This window comes from Pleurodeles waltl, chromosome 10, assembly GCF_031143425.1.
Source record: "Pleurodeles waltl isolate 20211129_DDA chromosome 10, aPleWal1.hap1.20221129, whole genome shotgun sequence".
Taxonomy (NCBI): domain Eukaryota; kingdom Metazoa; phylum Chordata; class Amphibia; order Caudata; family Salamandridae; genus Pleurodeles; species Pleurodeles waltl.
This window is the reverse complement of record NC_090449.1, coordinates 178,896,380-178,909,068: the sequence shown is the minus strand read 5'-3', so window position 1 is coordinate 178,909,068 and position 12,689 is coordinate 178,896,380. Positions and strand designations below refer to the sequence as shown.

General features: G+C 42.6%; 1 protein-coding gene across 1 annotated transcript in view; it reads left to right on the top strand.

The window, feature by feature from the left end:
- Window positions 1–12,689, top strand: part of LMTK2 (lemur tyrosine kinase 2) — a 197,829-nt gene that overhangs the window by 168,773 nt on the left and 16,367 nt on the right. Inside the window, exon 12 of the mRNA XM_069210143.1 lies at window positions 7,205–7,343. Coding sequence (XP_069066244.1) covers window positions 7,205–7,343 — 139 coding nt within the window. The remainder of the gene's footprint in view (window positions 1–7,204; window positions 7,344–12,689) is intronic.

Here is a 12,689-nt window from a genome sequence, read left to right as displayed (position 1 = left end):
TACCAGAGGTATTGTAGCAATGGGTGTTATGTATTACCCTTGTAGAAGCATTTCATGAGGACAAAGCCTTTATTATATCCCTGCTGGCAACCATGCCTGATGCACTGAGTTGATCGCTGGTAGTAACCTTGCATATTGTGGCTACTAATGTAGTCTTGTCTGATATGGCCACTATTACAACACTAATAAAAATTAGCATCTCTCGATGAGTTTCAATAAACATAAGTTGCTGTAATTACAGAAAAGGTTGGAGACCCCTGGTCTAGCCTTTACATCTATACAGTTAACCTAGCGGCAGTAGTTGCATATCTGCAAAACAGACAAACATATACATCCTTATTCAGGATCCCAGTTGTTAAGGCCTTCCTAGAAGGACTTAAAAGGGTCATTCCTCCTCGGGGCCACAGGCTCCCACCTAGAATCTCAGTATTGTATTGACAAGATTAATGAGTCCTCCATTCAGACCCTTCCACTCTTGCCCGTTCCAGTTCTTATCCAGGAAAGTATTCCTAGTAGCCATTACTTCCCTCAGACATGTCAGTGGGCTGCTGGCTTTAACCATAGAAGAACCATTCTTCCGGCTACATAAAGATGGGGTGGTATTACGTACAATCCTGAATTTCTTGTTAAGGTGGTATCTCAATTTTACCTTTATCAATCTATTGAATTGCCAGTATTTTTTTCTGCAACATGACTCGAGGCTCAACACACCTTAGATGTCAAACGAGCCATCATGTGTTATATTAATGGAGCCAAAACATTTAGAAAGACACAAGTCTTTGTTGCTTTCTCTAACCCACACAAATAAAGAGCCATTTCTAAATCAGGCATTGCATGTTGGATTGTCAGATGTATCCAAAAAAAGTTAAAATACCTTTACCTATCCCGCTAAGAGCTCACTTTGCAAAAAAGGATCTTCTATAGACTTCCTAGGAACTGAACCCATAGCTGACATGTAAAGCAGCTAATTGGTCTACACCACATACAGTTGCAAAGCATTACTGCGTAGATGCACTGGCCCGTCAACAAGCCAATGTCCTCCATGCAGTTCGACGTAATGATGCCAAACACTTACAAACCCCCACAGGCTAGCCACTGCTTATGGAGAAGGACTGCTTTTTAGTCTATGCTAAGCATGTGCATCAACAACCACACATGCCTTGAATGGAAAATTTTACTTACTTGGTAAGCATATGTTCGTGGCATGTTGTGCTGTAGATTCATATGCACCCACCCTCCTCCACGGACACCTGTGGTTATTACAGTTACTTATATAAATTAGCACTCATTATTTCAGCATGAACATCCCATTATCCTAAGCTATACTTCAAATTCCGTCCTCAACCACCTTGCAGGAAAACAATCTAACAATGGAACCGATGATCGTGCACGTTGCCAGCAGGAGGGGGAGTCACTGTACCTTATGACTCGAAAGATTTTTTCGAAGAAAAACTACTTGCACACATCCAAGCCCAACACTAGATGGTGGGATTATGCTAAGCATGTGAATCTACAGCACTACATGCCACAAACAGATGTTTACTGGGTAAGTAATATTTTCCTTTCTTCTCTCAATTTGGCCCTTCAGTTCCAATGTGCAGCCTGTCCACTAGGCAGTTTATATGCATGTTTTTGGGACATGGTCAGCAAGATCTTGCCAGCTTCCCCTAAAGAATTCAGGACAGCCTTTGCCCAAACAAATCGGGATGGGCAAAGCATTGCCAGATGTGTGCTGAGGGCTGGCCTTGACTTTGTAGGCCAAGCCATGGGCCACAGTGTGATGATCAAGCTTCATTCTTGAATTCGAGCTACTGTGTTTCCCAGTGGCGTTGAGGCATCCTTAATGGATATGACCTTAGATGGTTCCAGAGTCCTAATAGAGAAGGCTGATTTGGCTTAAGAATATTTTAAAGACCATACTATTGTCACCAGTTACACAGGCTTGCTGTCACTGAGCTAAAAGCTCCACCAACAATGTAGAAAATTCATAGGTTACTTGCGAGGTCTGAGCTGAAGAAAATCCCAGTTCTTGCTGTCAGTTTGGCAGCTGCCGCAGACTTTTAGTGGTTGTAGAGGACGTGGTAGTGGTCTGAGTCGTGGACGCCATCAACTGCAGTGATCTTCCACCTCCCATTTGCCTGCCAAAACAGCTTCAAAACTACTTTGATTTCCCCCAGCAGGACCTTGCACAGCCTGTTGGGGGCATGGCTCAGTCTTTCCTACCTGGCTGAGAATCCAGCACTTCCGATCAGTAAGTGCTGCAAATTGTTAAAGGATATTCCCATCACACCCTTGTATCCTATGCATTCCTACTCAAGTTTCAGCAGATCATGCTGCCATTTTTTTGCAAGATGCTGTTGGCCAAGGGGACCATAAGAAGGGTACAGGTATCAGAAAGTAGCAAGAGGTGTTGTTACTTGGGCTATGGTTCCCTGTGCCTAAGATGGGCAGAGGTTTCTAGCTTCCTGGCCTATTTTTCATTCATTGTTCTGCTCTATGAAAGGCCAATGTTTTATCATCCCTGGGTTTTTGGGATCGAATGGTATCCTTGAATTTGCAGGATGTGTACTTTCATATGTCATTCCTGCAGTCCCACAGACTCACTGTTTGGTTCTTAACAAGCTTAGACTATTTGCCATTTGCTGTCTTACCTTTTGGCCCTTCCTCCGCCCCTCGGGTGCTTACAAAGTTCATAGCGATGGTAGTGACCAACCTTCTGTGGTCAGGGATACATGTATGTACTTTGACAACAGGCTGCTCAACGTGGGATTGTCGCAATGTGTTGTAGACCACCTCTGAATAATGGTCACCATTCTTTCATTGTTACTGATTTGCATGAGTGAGCCCAAGTCCCATCTGATGCCAACACATAGGCTTAGCTTCACAAAGGGCATTTAAAGCCATTTCACCTTGCACTATGCCCAGGACATTAGGGCTGTGATCCCGATTTTTCAGGCTTAATCTTGGATTGAGTGAGATTGCTTCTGAGGCTTATTGGACTGCTACCCTTATGCGTACTCCTGGTCTCTTGTGCTCACTGCTAAACGCAGGCCTTGCAATGAAACTTACCTTACCATTGGGTGTGACACCAATGCTGTCTTTTAGACAACATCTGTATCTCTGAGGAGACAGCTCAGAACCTTTGGTGGTGACAAGTGAACACCAGCTTGTCATGTGGCAGTCCATTCTTTATACCCCATCCAGCAATCACAGTAGTGAGAGATGCATCATCTTTGGTTTGGGGCGGTCACTTGAGAGTGGAAGAAACTGGAGGTCTTTGGTCCCCAATGAAACAAAGGCTCAGTTTCAGTCTCCTAGAATCCTATGCTACCCAGCAGGCTTTGATAGCCTTTCTCCTGCCCCTCAAAGGAAGCTCCCTGACAGCGACTTGACTGCTTGTGGTATGGCATCAAGCAGAGCTGTGTGGGGTCTTGGATCTTGTGCTGGTAGGCACTGTGCCCTTGGTGATGGCTCGACCGTCAAGGGATCTCCCTGCTAGCCAATCATTTATGGAGTTTCATCCTGGAGTGCCTAACAACATTTTCTTTCTTTGAGGTGTTCCCTAATTGGATCTTTTCCCCTCTGCCGAGAACTGCTGTATTGTGATTACTGCATACATCTGTTCCTCCCAAGAGGGTCCCTAGGGACCCATTCTACCTGCAGCGGTGCACAGGACTTCTGTGCACATTATTTTTGCAGCCTCTTGCGCCCTTGGCTAGTCATTTCGATAGCCCCAGTTTGGAACAGGAGAGTATGGTTCCCTGATCTTTTGAGCCTGCACATTTACTAAGTCACTGCTTCCCCTAGAGGATCTCCTACCTCAGCAACGGGGCAGAGCACCTGATTCCCTGCAGTCTACTCCTCCATGCCTGGAGATTGAGCGGCGATGATTCAGCAGTTTTGCCTTGCCTGTTAAAAGTTGTGGGTGTGATTCTTACAGTTAGGTACCCTTCAACTAAGTGCATCTCTTCGGGTCTTGGAACTGTCACTAAATTGCCGAATGCTCTTTTATGTGCATTATCTTTGCCCAGCAAGGCTTTGTGGTGGGCACAGGTAAAGGTCGCATGTAGGCCCTGTCAACCTTTTTATGTTTCCTTGACCAGCCTTGTTTATTCAAGTCATCTGTTGTGAGGAGTATCTTGAAAGGTCTGACACACATGTTTCTGCCAAAATCCTTCATGATACCTGAATGAGGCCTTTTTCGACACTCACCAGTTGTAATGTGCACGACATTCGATCCCCATGCAGTTTCTTACTATCAAGACAGTTTTTCTTTTTGCAGTCTCTTCTGTGCGCCGTGATGGTGATCTGTAGGCATTCTCAGTACAACCTTTGTACCACTTTCTTTCCTAAGAAATTGGTGCTGAAAACTCGTCCTTCCTTTCTGCCAAAGGTTGTATATCGCCCTTCCATATGGGTCAGTCAATCACACTTTCTGCCCTTTAAAAAAAAAAAAAGAAATCCCCTGTATCCTGTGAAAAAGGAGGAGAAAGTTGATGCCTGGAAAACCCTCTGTTTTTATGTAGAGTGAACAAGGGAATTCCACGTAAACAGCCCGCTCTTGACTGCTGCTAAGAGGCATAACAAGTTGCAGAAACAGATCTTCATGGATTGTCCTATGCATAAACGCTTGCTATGCCTGACTGAATTGGGCTACAGTTTTATTCTACTCAATCCCAAAGATATCTTGATGGTGTTGGTGAAGGGCGTTCTTGCCCTTGACATCTGCTAGGCTATTACATGGGCATTCATGCAAGCCTTAATCAATCACTAATGCCTAGACAGTCCAGTCCGCAGAGAAAGTAATTTTGCCCTCTTGGTCCAGCTGGACTTTTTGGCGCGAGTCCACAACTCCTACCCTCTGCTTTTTTTTTTTTTTTTTTGTATGTTAGTGTTTAAGTTTCTATTCTAAAGGCTAGGCAGCTGAAGTTAGAAATATCCATCAGAAGAACAAGGTACTTACCTTTGGTGATGTTCATTTTTGTGGACTTTAAATCTAACTATATATTGCTCACTGTCCTCTCTCCTCCATCATCTGTGCAGTGGACTCGTACCTGTTAAAACGATCCCAGTTAGTTTTGACAGTCACCTCTAGTTTGTCATGATTGATCCACGACTCAAGGTGCACACTATAGCCACAAAAAAGGAGCCACCATGGCCTTTTTAGCAGCTGTGCAAGGCAGCAACTAATTAGTCAACTGTAGGCATGTTCACTAATCATTACTTAGTGGGCGTTCAGGAATGTCAAGAAGCACAAGTGGGAGAAACTGTCCTTAAAACATTGTTTACGACTTCTTTCTTTACTGCTCAGATTCCGCTGCATAAGGGGAAGGGTACTGCTTTTTCTGTCTGTGCAAAACATGTGATCAACAGCTACACATGCTACAAAAGGGAATTTACTTACTTGTAACAATTGGTTTGCAGCCTGTAGTGCCATCTACCCAGATGCAAGCTCACACAATGTGTGACACTAACAATTTCAGCTACTGCCTGCCTACTTCAGTTTGCAGACGTTATAGTACTTAGCATCTTTGCTTACATCTACTCTTGGAGAGGAAAACAATCTTAGGGTGGAGCCTGTGTCCTGGTGGGGTGGTTGAGGGAGGAGGGTGTTTATCACAAGAGAGTTTTAAACTAAAAGGAAAATGTTTCACCATTCCAAGCCCAACATTAGATAGAAAGAGTGTTCAGAAGGTGTGACTCTGCAGCACTACAGGCTGCAAACTGATTGTTGCAAGTACGTTATTTTTACTGTACTAACCCGAAAGTCATTCCGAAGGTACCAACAGGTTTTCATTGTAATGAACCAGTAGTCCTAAAAACCTTATTTGTGAGACAGTGGCTGAAAAGAACTCTTCACTCACTAGATATTATACTGTATTTGAAATTTTAATTTGATAGGATGAAAAGATTCAGATTAACTGCCCGATAGTTTGTTTCTTTTGGCCTGCCACAGAAAGCATAACCCATCTTCAAAGGGGGGGTGGGGAGGGGACCGGTAACAGACGGAAAACTTTCGCAACTTTGTGCTGCCATTATAAAGCTGATCATTCATTGCATACTAGGAGTTAAATGCTGGAGTTTCCCTGCCTAACATCTACACTTGGACAGGGTCAAAACTTGATTTGCTTATGGCTGGGTCCAAACCGAGGTGGCATAATGGACGAAAAATGATGTATTGGCATGCAGCCCAAGAGACTGCCAGTAGCTGAGATTAACTCAGGCATTCTATCCATCACCTTGATGTTTTTACGTTTGATGCCCTAAGTGGGCCCGGTATGCCCATACCTGGATCCCGGGCTCACAGTGCCACTGGAATCAGTGTATACCCACTGAAGGACCCATAACAAGGGCAAAACCGTTCCTGGGTTGCTTGTGTTCCAGTTCAGGGAGGACCTGGCCTGGCCTGGCAGTTCGGGCTGGACTTTTCCCATGTGGGACAGGGTCGAGACTGATCTGCATATGGCAGGTTTCAACTTGAGGTGGCAAGGTGGGGGGAAAACGATCGGTTGGGATTCGGCCCTAAGCCATTGCCAGTGGCTGAGATTACTTCAAGCATTCCATTCATCACCTTGTTGTTTTTGATGTTCTGATTCGGGAAAGCAAATATAAGAAAGATCCAGTGCTGGAGAAAAAGTTAGTTGCCTGCAACTACATTTCTTCTGCATTGCTTCCCTTCATAGATTCACATGTAACCCTATCTCCTTCAAATCATAAATTCTAAATTGCTTCCTTTCACATTTTTGTTATAGAAAATATGAGAAATAGTAGCCTCTGCAGGATTGAAGGTCTGTTTTTCTTCACTTATTGGTTGGATTTTTAAGTCTTCTCTAATGAGGTGAGGGGTGTGCTAAAGCAAAAGTTGTCTGTATGTTTGTACGCTAACGTGACTTTGCTACTTAAGTATAATCACTGCGGGACTGGCAGCTCGACAACAGGAAATGGTTCAAGCATGTGAAGTTATGGAAGATACCAACACTGGAGAACTGTAGTTTGGGATAAATAATTGTTTTTTGTGCCACTGTTACTTTTGTCATGAGCCCCTATATAATGATTCTTCCTTGCTGTACTGGAACCTGTTGCCCTCATGACACACGCTTCCGTGATAAGTGAGAGGTATACAAAATGGCTGTTGAAATAATGAGATACAGCTTTTAAACAATCTGGAGTCCAGTAAAATGTAAAACTTTTTTTTTCTCTGTAGGAAACTCCAACTAAGGAACTAGGTGTTCGAGCAACTGATTCACACAACCACTTTGCCAGCAGTAGCAGTCCAGTTTCATCTTCAAGTCCCAATTATTTACACAAATTCACAAATTCGGAGAGTTCCACTGATGAAGAAGGTAAATCATAACTCCTGAGAAGTGCTGTGCAGTGTATTTTTAGATGTATTTAGAGCACTATTTACCCTGTGGTGCCCTGAAGATGTTAAATTGGCACATCGGACGTGCGTAAAAGATGAGAAAAGTTAAAATCGTCTAACTGGTTGAGTCTGTTTCCTTCAACAGAAACAGTAAAAATGTATTTATAAAGTACGCATGATAAACATTTGATTTAAGGTTAAGATGAGTTATACTTTTCCCAACAGTAGGGGCACCTAAATGTTTGAACATGTATCTTCATTGGGTTCTTCATCAACACCTGACATAAAAACAATGACCAGGTCCATGATGAAAAACGAGTTTTTGTTAAATGTTATAGTTACTCTTCTGTTCAAACAACCATTCTGCTCTGGTTTAAGTATCAAATAACTGTGCACAGACATTGATATTTGGAAATGAATGGTTTTTATCAGGACATGATAGGCAAGTACTGCATTACCATAGTCAAAATAGGTTATTGAATTGTGTTATAATGTTGTATAAAGAGGTGCATCTTAAACTCTTTCCTAAATTGGGGTTGCATTGAGGCAGTCCTGCTAGATACAGGGATGTTGTTCCAGAACCTGGATTCATAAATGAAAAGGGCCTGCAAGGATGCTAGTGGTGATGGCTTTGTAAGTGATGCAATTGGTTTTGAAGATGGTGTGAGCTGGCAAGAGGAGCCAATGGAGTTCCATCAAAATGGGGGTGTTGTGATCATATTTCTTCAGGAGACGTGCTGAGACTTGCAGGATGCCGTCATGGTGTGCCAGTGTGGGTTATGGGAGGCCATGGAGCAGGGCATTTCCTGCATCCAAATTCAGGAGTACAAGGGCTTAAACAGAGGTTCTGAAGCCGTTTTCTTGAGGAATTGATTTCACTTTCTTTACAATAGAGAGCTGGTACCTGGCCAATATGTGGGGTGCGTGTTTTTTGTTTGTTTTGGCAATATGCTCCTAGTGAGAGGCTGATGTCCTGGGTGAATCCAAGTGACTTGGCATTCAGTGAAAATTGGGGATTTGAAACTAGTATGGTTCATATCATTGAGCCAGATTTGTAAGATTTCTGGTTTATTGTTCTTGGTAAATAACAGGCTGGGTGGAGCTTCAGTTAGGTTCTGGACATCCAGTCTTGATGATGTGGAGGCAGTGTTTGAGGTGTTGGATGTCCAGAGGAGAGGAGACTTTCAAGTAGAGCTTTGTATCATCAACGTATTGGTGAATCCTTACGATGTTATGTGTGAGTACAGCACCAAGCGGCTACAGATTGAGGTTGAAGAAGGCATGGAACATTATGAAACTAAGCAACTCCGAAGATCATGGAGATCTTTTGAGATGTGGATGTGTCCAGACTGGTGTTTGTTGGAAAGGTAGGAGAAGAACCAATGAAAGATATTGCAAGTGAATCCCATTCAAGACTCTAGGATGGTATTAAGATGGGATGGTTGACTGTTTTGAAGGAAGCTTAGAGGGCCAGCAATATCTGGAGTATGGGGGATCATCTGTATCTGTGGACAGGCGCATATCATCTACGATGTGTTGGTTAGAAGTCTCCATGCTGCAGCATGAACTGAAGCCCAACTCGTTGTTGTGCAGGGGTTGGTTAGTATTAATGTGATTTTAGAGTTGAACTTAATTTGAAAAATCAGTCCTCTTGCAGATGAATGGCAGGTAGGTGAATGATAAGTAGGTAGTTGGCGTGGTCATTTTGGTTTAATGTAGGTGTGTTTAGGAATGGGATCCTCTCCTCCTTTCAAGATGGAGATTTTATCTCCTCTTCAGTATGCGTTTTTTCACTTGCTAATCTCATAATGCTGCCAGAAGCGACTTTGCCTTCTTACGGTGACTTTATCACTATTAACATGTATTTTCCCTTGACCAGAGCGTAGATCTTTATCAACATGTTGACTATCATGACGACATCTTACTTTATCAAGTTATGTTTAATTGTTGACCTTTTATACATGCCATCTCAAAATAATTTTTGATCATTTCTTCCCTTGGTCTTATCCCTGTTGAACAAATGAAACATTGCACCACACAGACACCAGAAGAGCTCTAAAGTTCTAAATCAATCTTAAACCATACAGTAATCGTGTTTTGCATGGTGCTTTGCTAATAACCGGTTTTACAGTGCAGTGATAGTCATTTTATACGCCTCAGAAAAGGGAAAGACATTTCCTGCCACATGGTGTTTGAACATATGATCTTGAGGGCACTTTGGTCTCTGAAGAGGACCATTGACTATCTGACGTGTTTGCTTTTTAAGTTAACCTTATTCTATTTATGGAAACAATCCCCACTTCTCTGATTTATAAAATATCCAGCAGGGGGCGCTCTTCATACAGTCTTTGGAAATGGTTTAGCAGGCTAGAAGGTACGAAAGGCAGGCAGGATACGACAGGCAATGTGCTCCATTTATACCAAAGCTTCTATTCTCCTTCTTATGTCTTTTGAAATATTTTCGCATGCGTTGGAATGCACTAACATGCACTGCATAAGAGGAAAAAAATAAATCATCTGCATTATAACCTCTCCCCTTGTAGATATTTGTACCTATTCAGTTCACTTTTCACCCTAACAGGTGTAGTACAGTTAAATCTGAACTACTAGTTAGTTAGATGTAATGCACATACATGTCACTGGCATGGAGTTGAGACGCTGGTTCTCAAACTCCCGTGGTGCATCAGTGGAGTTCCTAGGCTGAAACAAGGCTTCACACCACACCGACAAAGTCCAAGCGGTCAGAAAAGCACGGAGCATGGCTTTTGTTTTCTCTCACGCACGCGCTCCCTAGCATTTGAGGTTGGTTGTTTTGCCTACAGCTAGTCATCAGTCATAAAGGTAAAGCGAGGGCAGAAGAATGACGCCACACAGCACAGACTCTATATGCCTAGTAGCTTGGGATGTGAAGTTGCAACCATTCTGGCTCATTCTTCAGTTCAAAATATTTTCTAGATTTACATATATAACGTTTATTAAACAAACCTGTGCTTATTGCATGACACTTTTCTCTTGAAGTAAAAAATGTAAATGGATCAAATGCTTAAAATGCCGCTTAGTATTTTCTTTACCCGTTTTCTTGTAGTAAGCCTTTCCTTAAAGAAATTACTAATTGTTTAGTGCAGTCCGAGAAAGGACCTGAGGTGTGTCCTCTTTCAGTTTGGCACGCGTTCCCCGTCCAGCAGCCACGGATCACAGTGATGCAGAGGTTCACCTTGGGGTGTAAAGGAGCGCCCTTTGAACTGATATCAGGCCTTCCGTTGCTCGTGTTAACCTTTGGAACCACAAGCAGAGGTCCTTCCCGTTCCTCTTGTAGGGCACAAAAGTGGCTGCAAACGCCCGGGCCTGCTGAAGGAGAGTGGTACCCCGTAAACGGATTTGCCAAGGAAGAGCTATAGCTGCCTGCACCCTCATGTGACATCCTGTTCTTGTCCAGGGTACCCACAGTTCTGGAGCTGAATAAAAAAGTTGAGGATGTGGCATGGGGTCATTATCAGCTGGTCTGAAGCTTCCGTCCTAGGTAGGGCTGCACGCGACCGAAAACCTAGGTAACTGATACTTGCTAGCTATGGGAATCCCTCCAAAGTCATTCAGTTGTGGCTGAGATAGAAGATGCTCATATGCTATCATCCCAACAATCCCTAAACCCCCGTCCCAGTATTCCAGGTTCTGCAAAGTGTGATGCCACAGACGTATTGCAGTCAAGATGGTGGGCAGCATTAAAGCCTAAAGTCCTGGAGGAAAGTGAGCAAATGGCAACATATTGATGACCGCTGGCCAGGACAAGAGGCAACTGTGCTTTTCATACAGTCAAGGTCGAGAGGAAGGTCCAGCCAAGGACTTGCAATGAGAAGAGGCTTAGGTAGCCATCAATAAGTTCCCAAGAGTCTTGCACACATCACCTCGGGATGTGTTTAAAAGGTCTCGAACAGTAGGCTATAGTGTGGGACAAACAAAGCTTACCTTGAAAAAAGGCTAGAACAAGGACAGAGGTATTTAAGGAATTATCATACTTGCAAATAATTGTGAACTCAACATGTAGAGAGTGAGGTTCTGCCAAGAAAGAAGCCTTCCTGGAATACTTGTCCTCACAAACGACTTGTATGCAGTAAGGCCTGTATAAAGAGTGTTTTGGTGTTTGTTCTTCAGCGGAAACTTGGTTTGAAGAGATGTTTAGCTTTAGAAATATATTTCTATTTTTAAGATGTATTGCATCTTCTACCATTGTTTCCTGAATTCTGTCTATGGTTTGAAGTGATGAAAAGCAAATTACAGAGGCCTCCTAGTGTGGATAAAATTGTGTGTTTTGTGTGAGAAAAATGTTAGCATTGGCTAATTTTAATTGCCAGTCAGTGGTATAAGAGGATTTACAAGCCCCACACCACCTTTACTAACTTCTTGCATAGACAATTGGCATATTGTAGTTTAACTATGTTAGTGAATGAGGCTTGCTCAATTAAGGATAAGCTAATTTCTTGGCATGTGTTTCAGAATTTGTTTTTTTTCTCCCCATATCCCTGGAAATGACTGGTCTAAAGAGCGCAATTGATCGGATAGTCAGTTTAAACAACAGGTTCAGTTCTCTGAAAATGTTACATTACAGCATTTTTCACAGACTTGATGGCAGGGAGTAACATGCTTTCGCGGCATTTTGTAGAGATACTCCTAAAAGAACAAATCGATAAACAGATTTTGGTTCCGGTTTTAATTTTTTGCCTAGGAGTGTTAAGAAATTAGAGTTTGTGTGTTCCCGTACTATCAGGAATTCTGAGGCATAATTACTAGTGTTGAGAAGGAGGTTCATTTCACCTTCACGAACCTTCAAAAGATTAGAATAATACATGCTTGATTCCCAAATACTCACCTGGAAATACATGTCCAGGAATTCTTCAGAAATATTTAACATTTCAAAAATGACTCTGATGCCCTCTTTGACAAAAAACTCTAATTGCACTCCACATTCCAATGTAAGAACCGGTTTTCTCCAGACATAATGAGCCTGGTTTAAAAAAAAAAAAAAAAATGGAATTCCACTCCAGACATAATGAGCCTGACAAACAAAAGTTGAAATCACAAAATAAGTAATTACAGTTCAAAAGAGGCACCCTAAAAATCAACTAAGACCTGTCCGGGAGTGCTAGCTAAAAGGGTGAAACCTAAAATAATCTATTGCTTTATTCAGATAAAAAAAAAAGATTCCATTGGGGGTAGGGCATCCTTTCCTGCTTTTAAGTTGCTGTAACTACATGGAACCTCAAAAGAACATGGCACCAATAGGGGACAATTACACCAGGCAAGATCTGAGAACGAAAGGAAGCAGAAACAA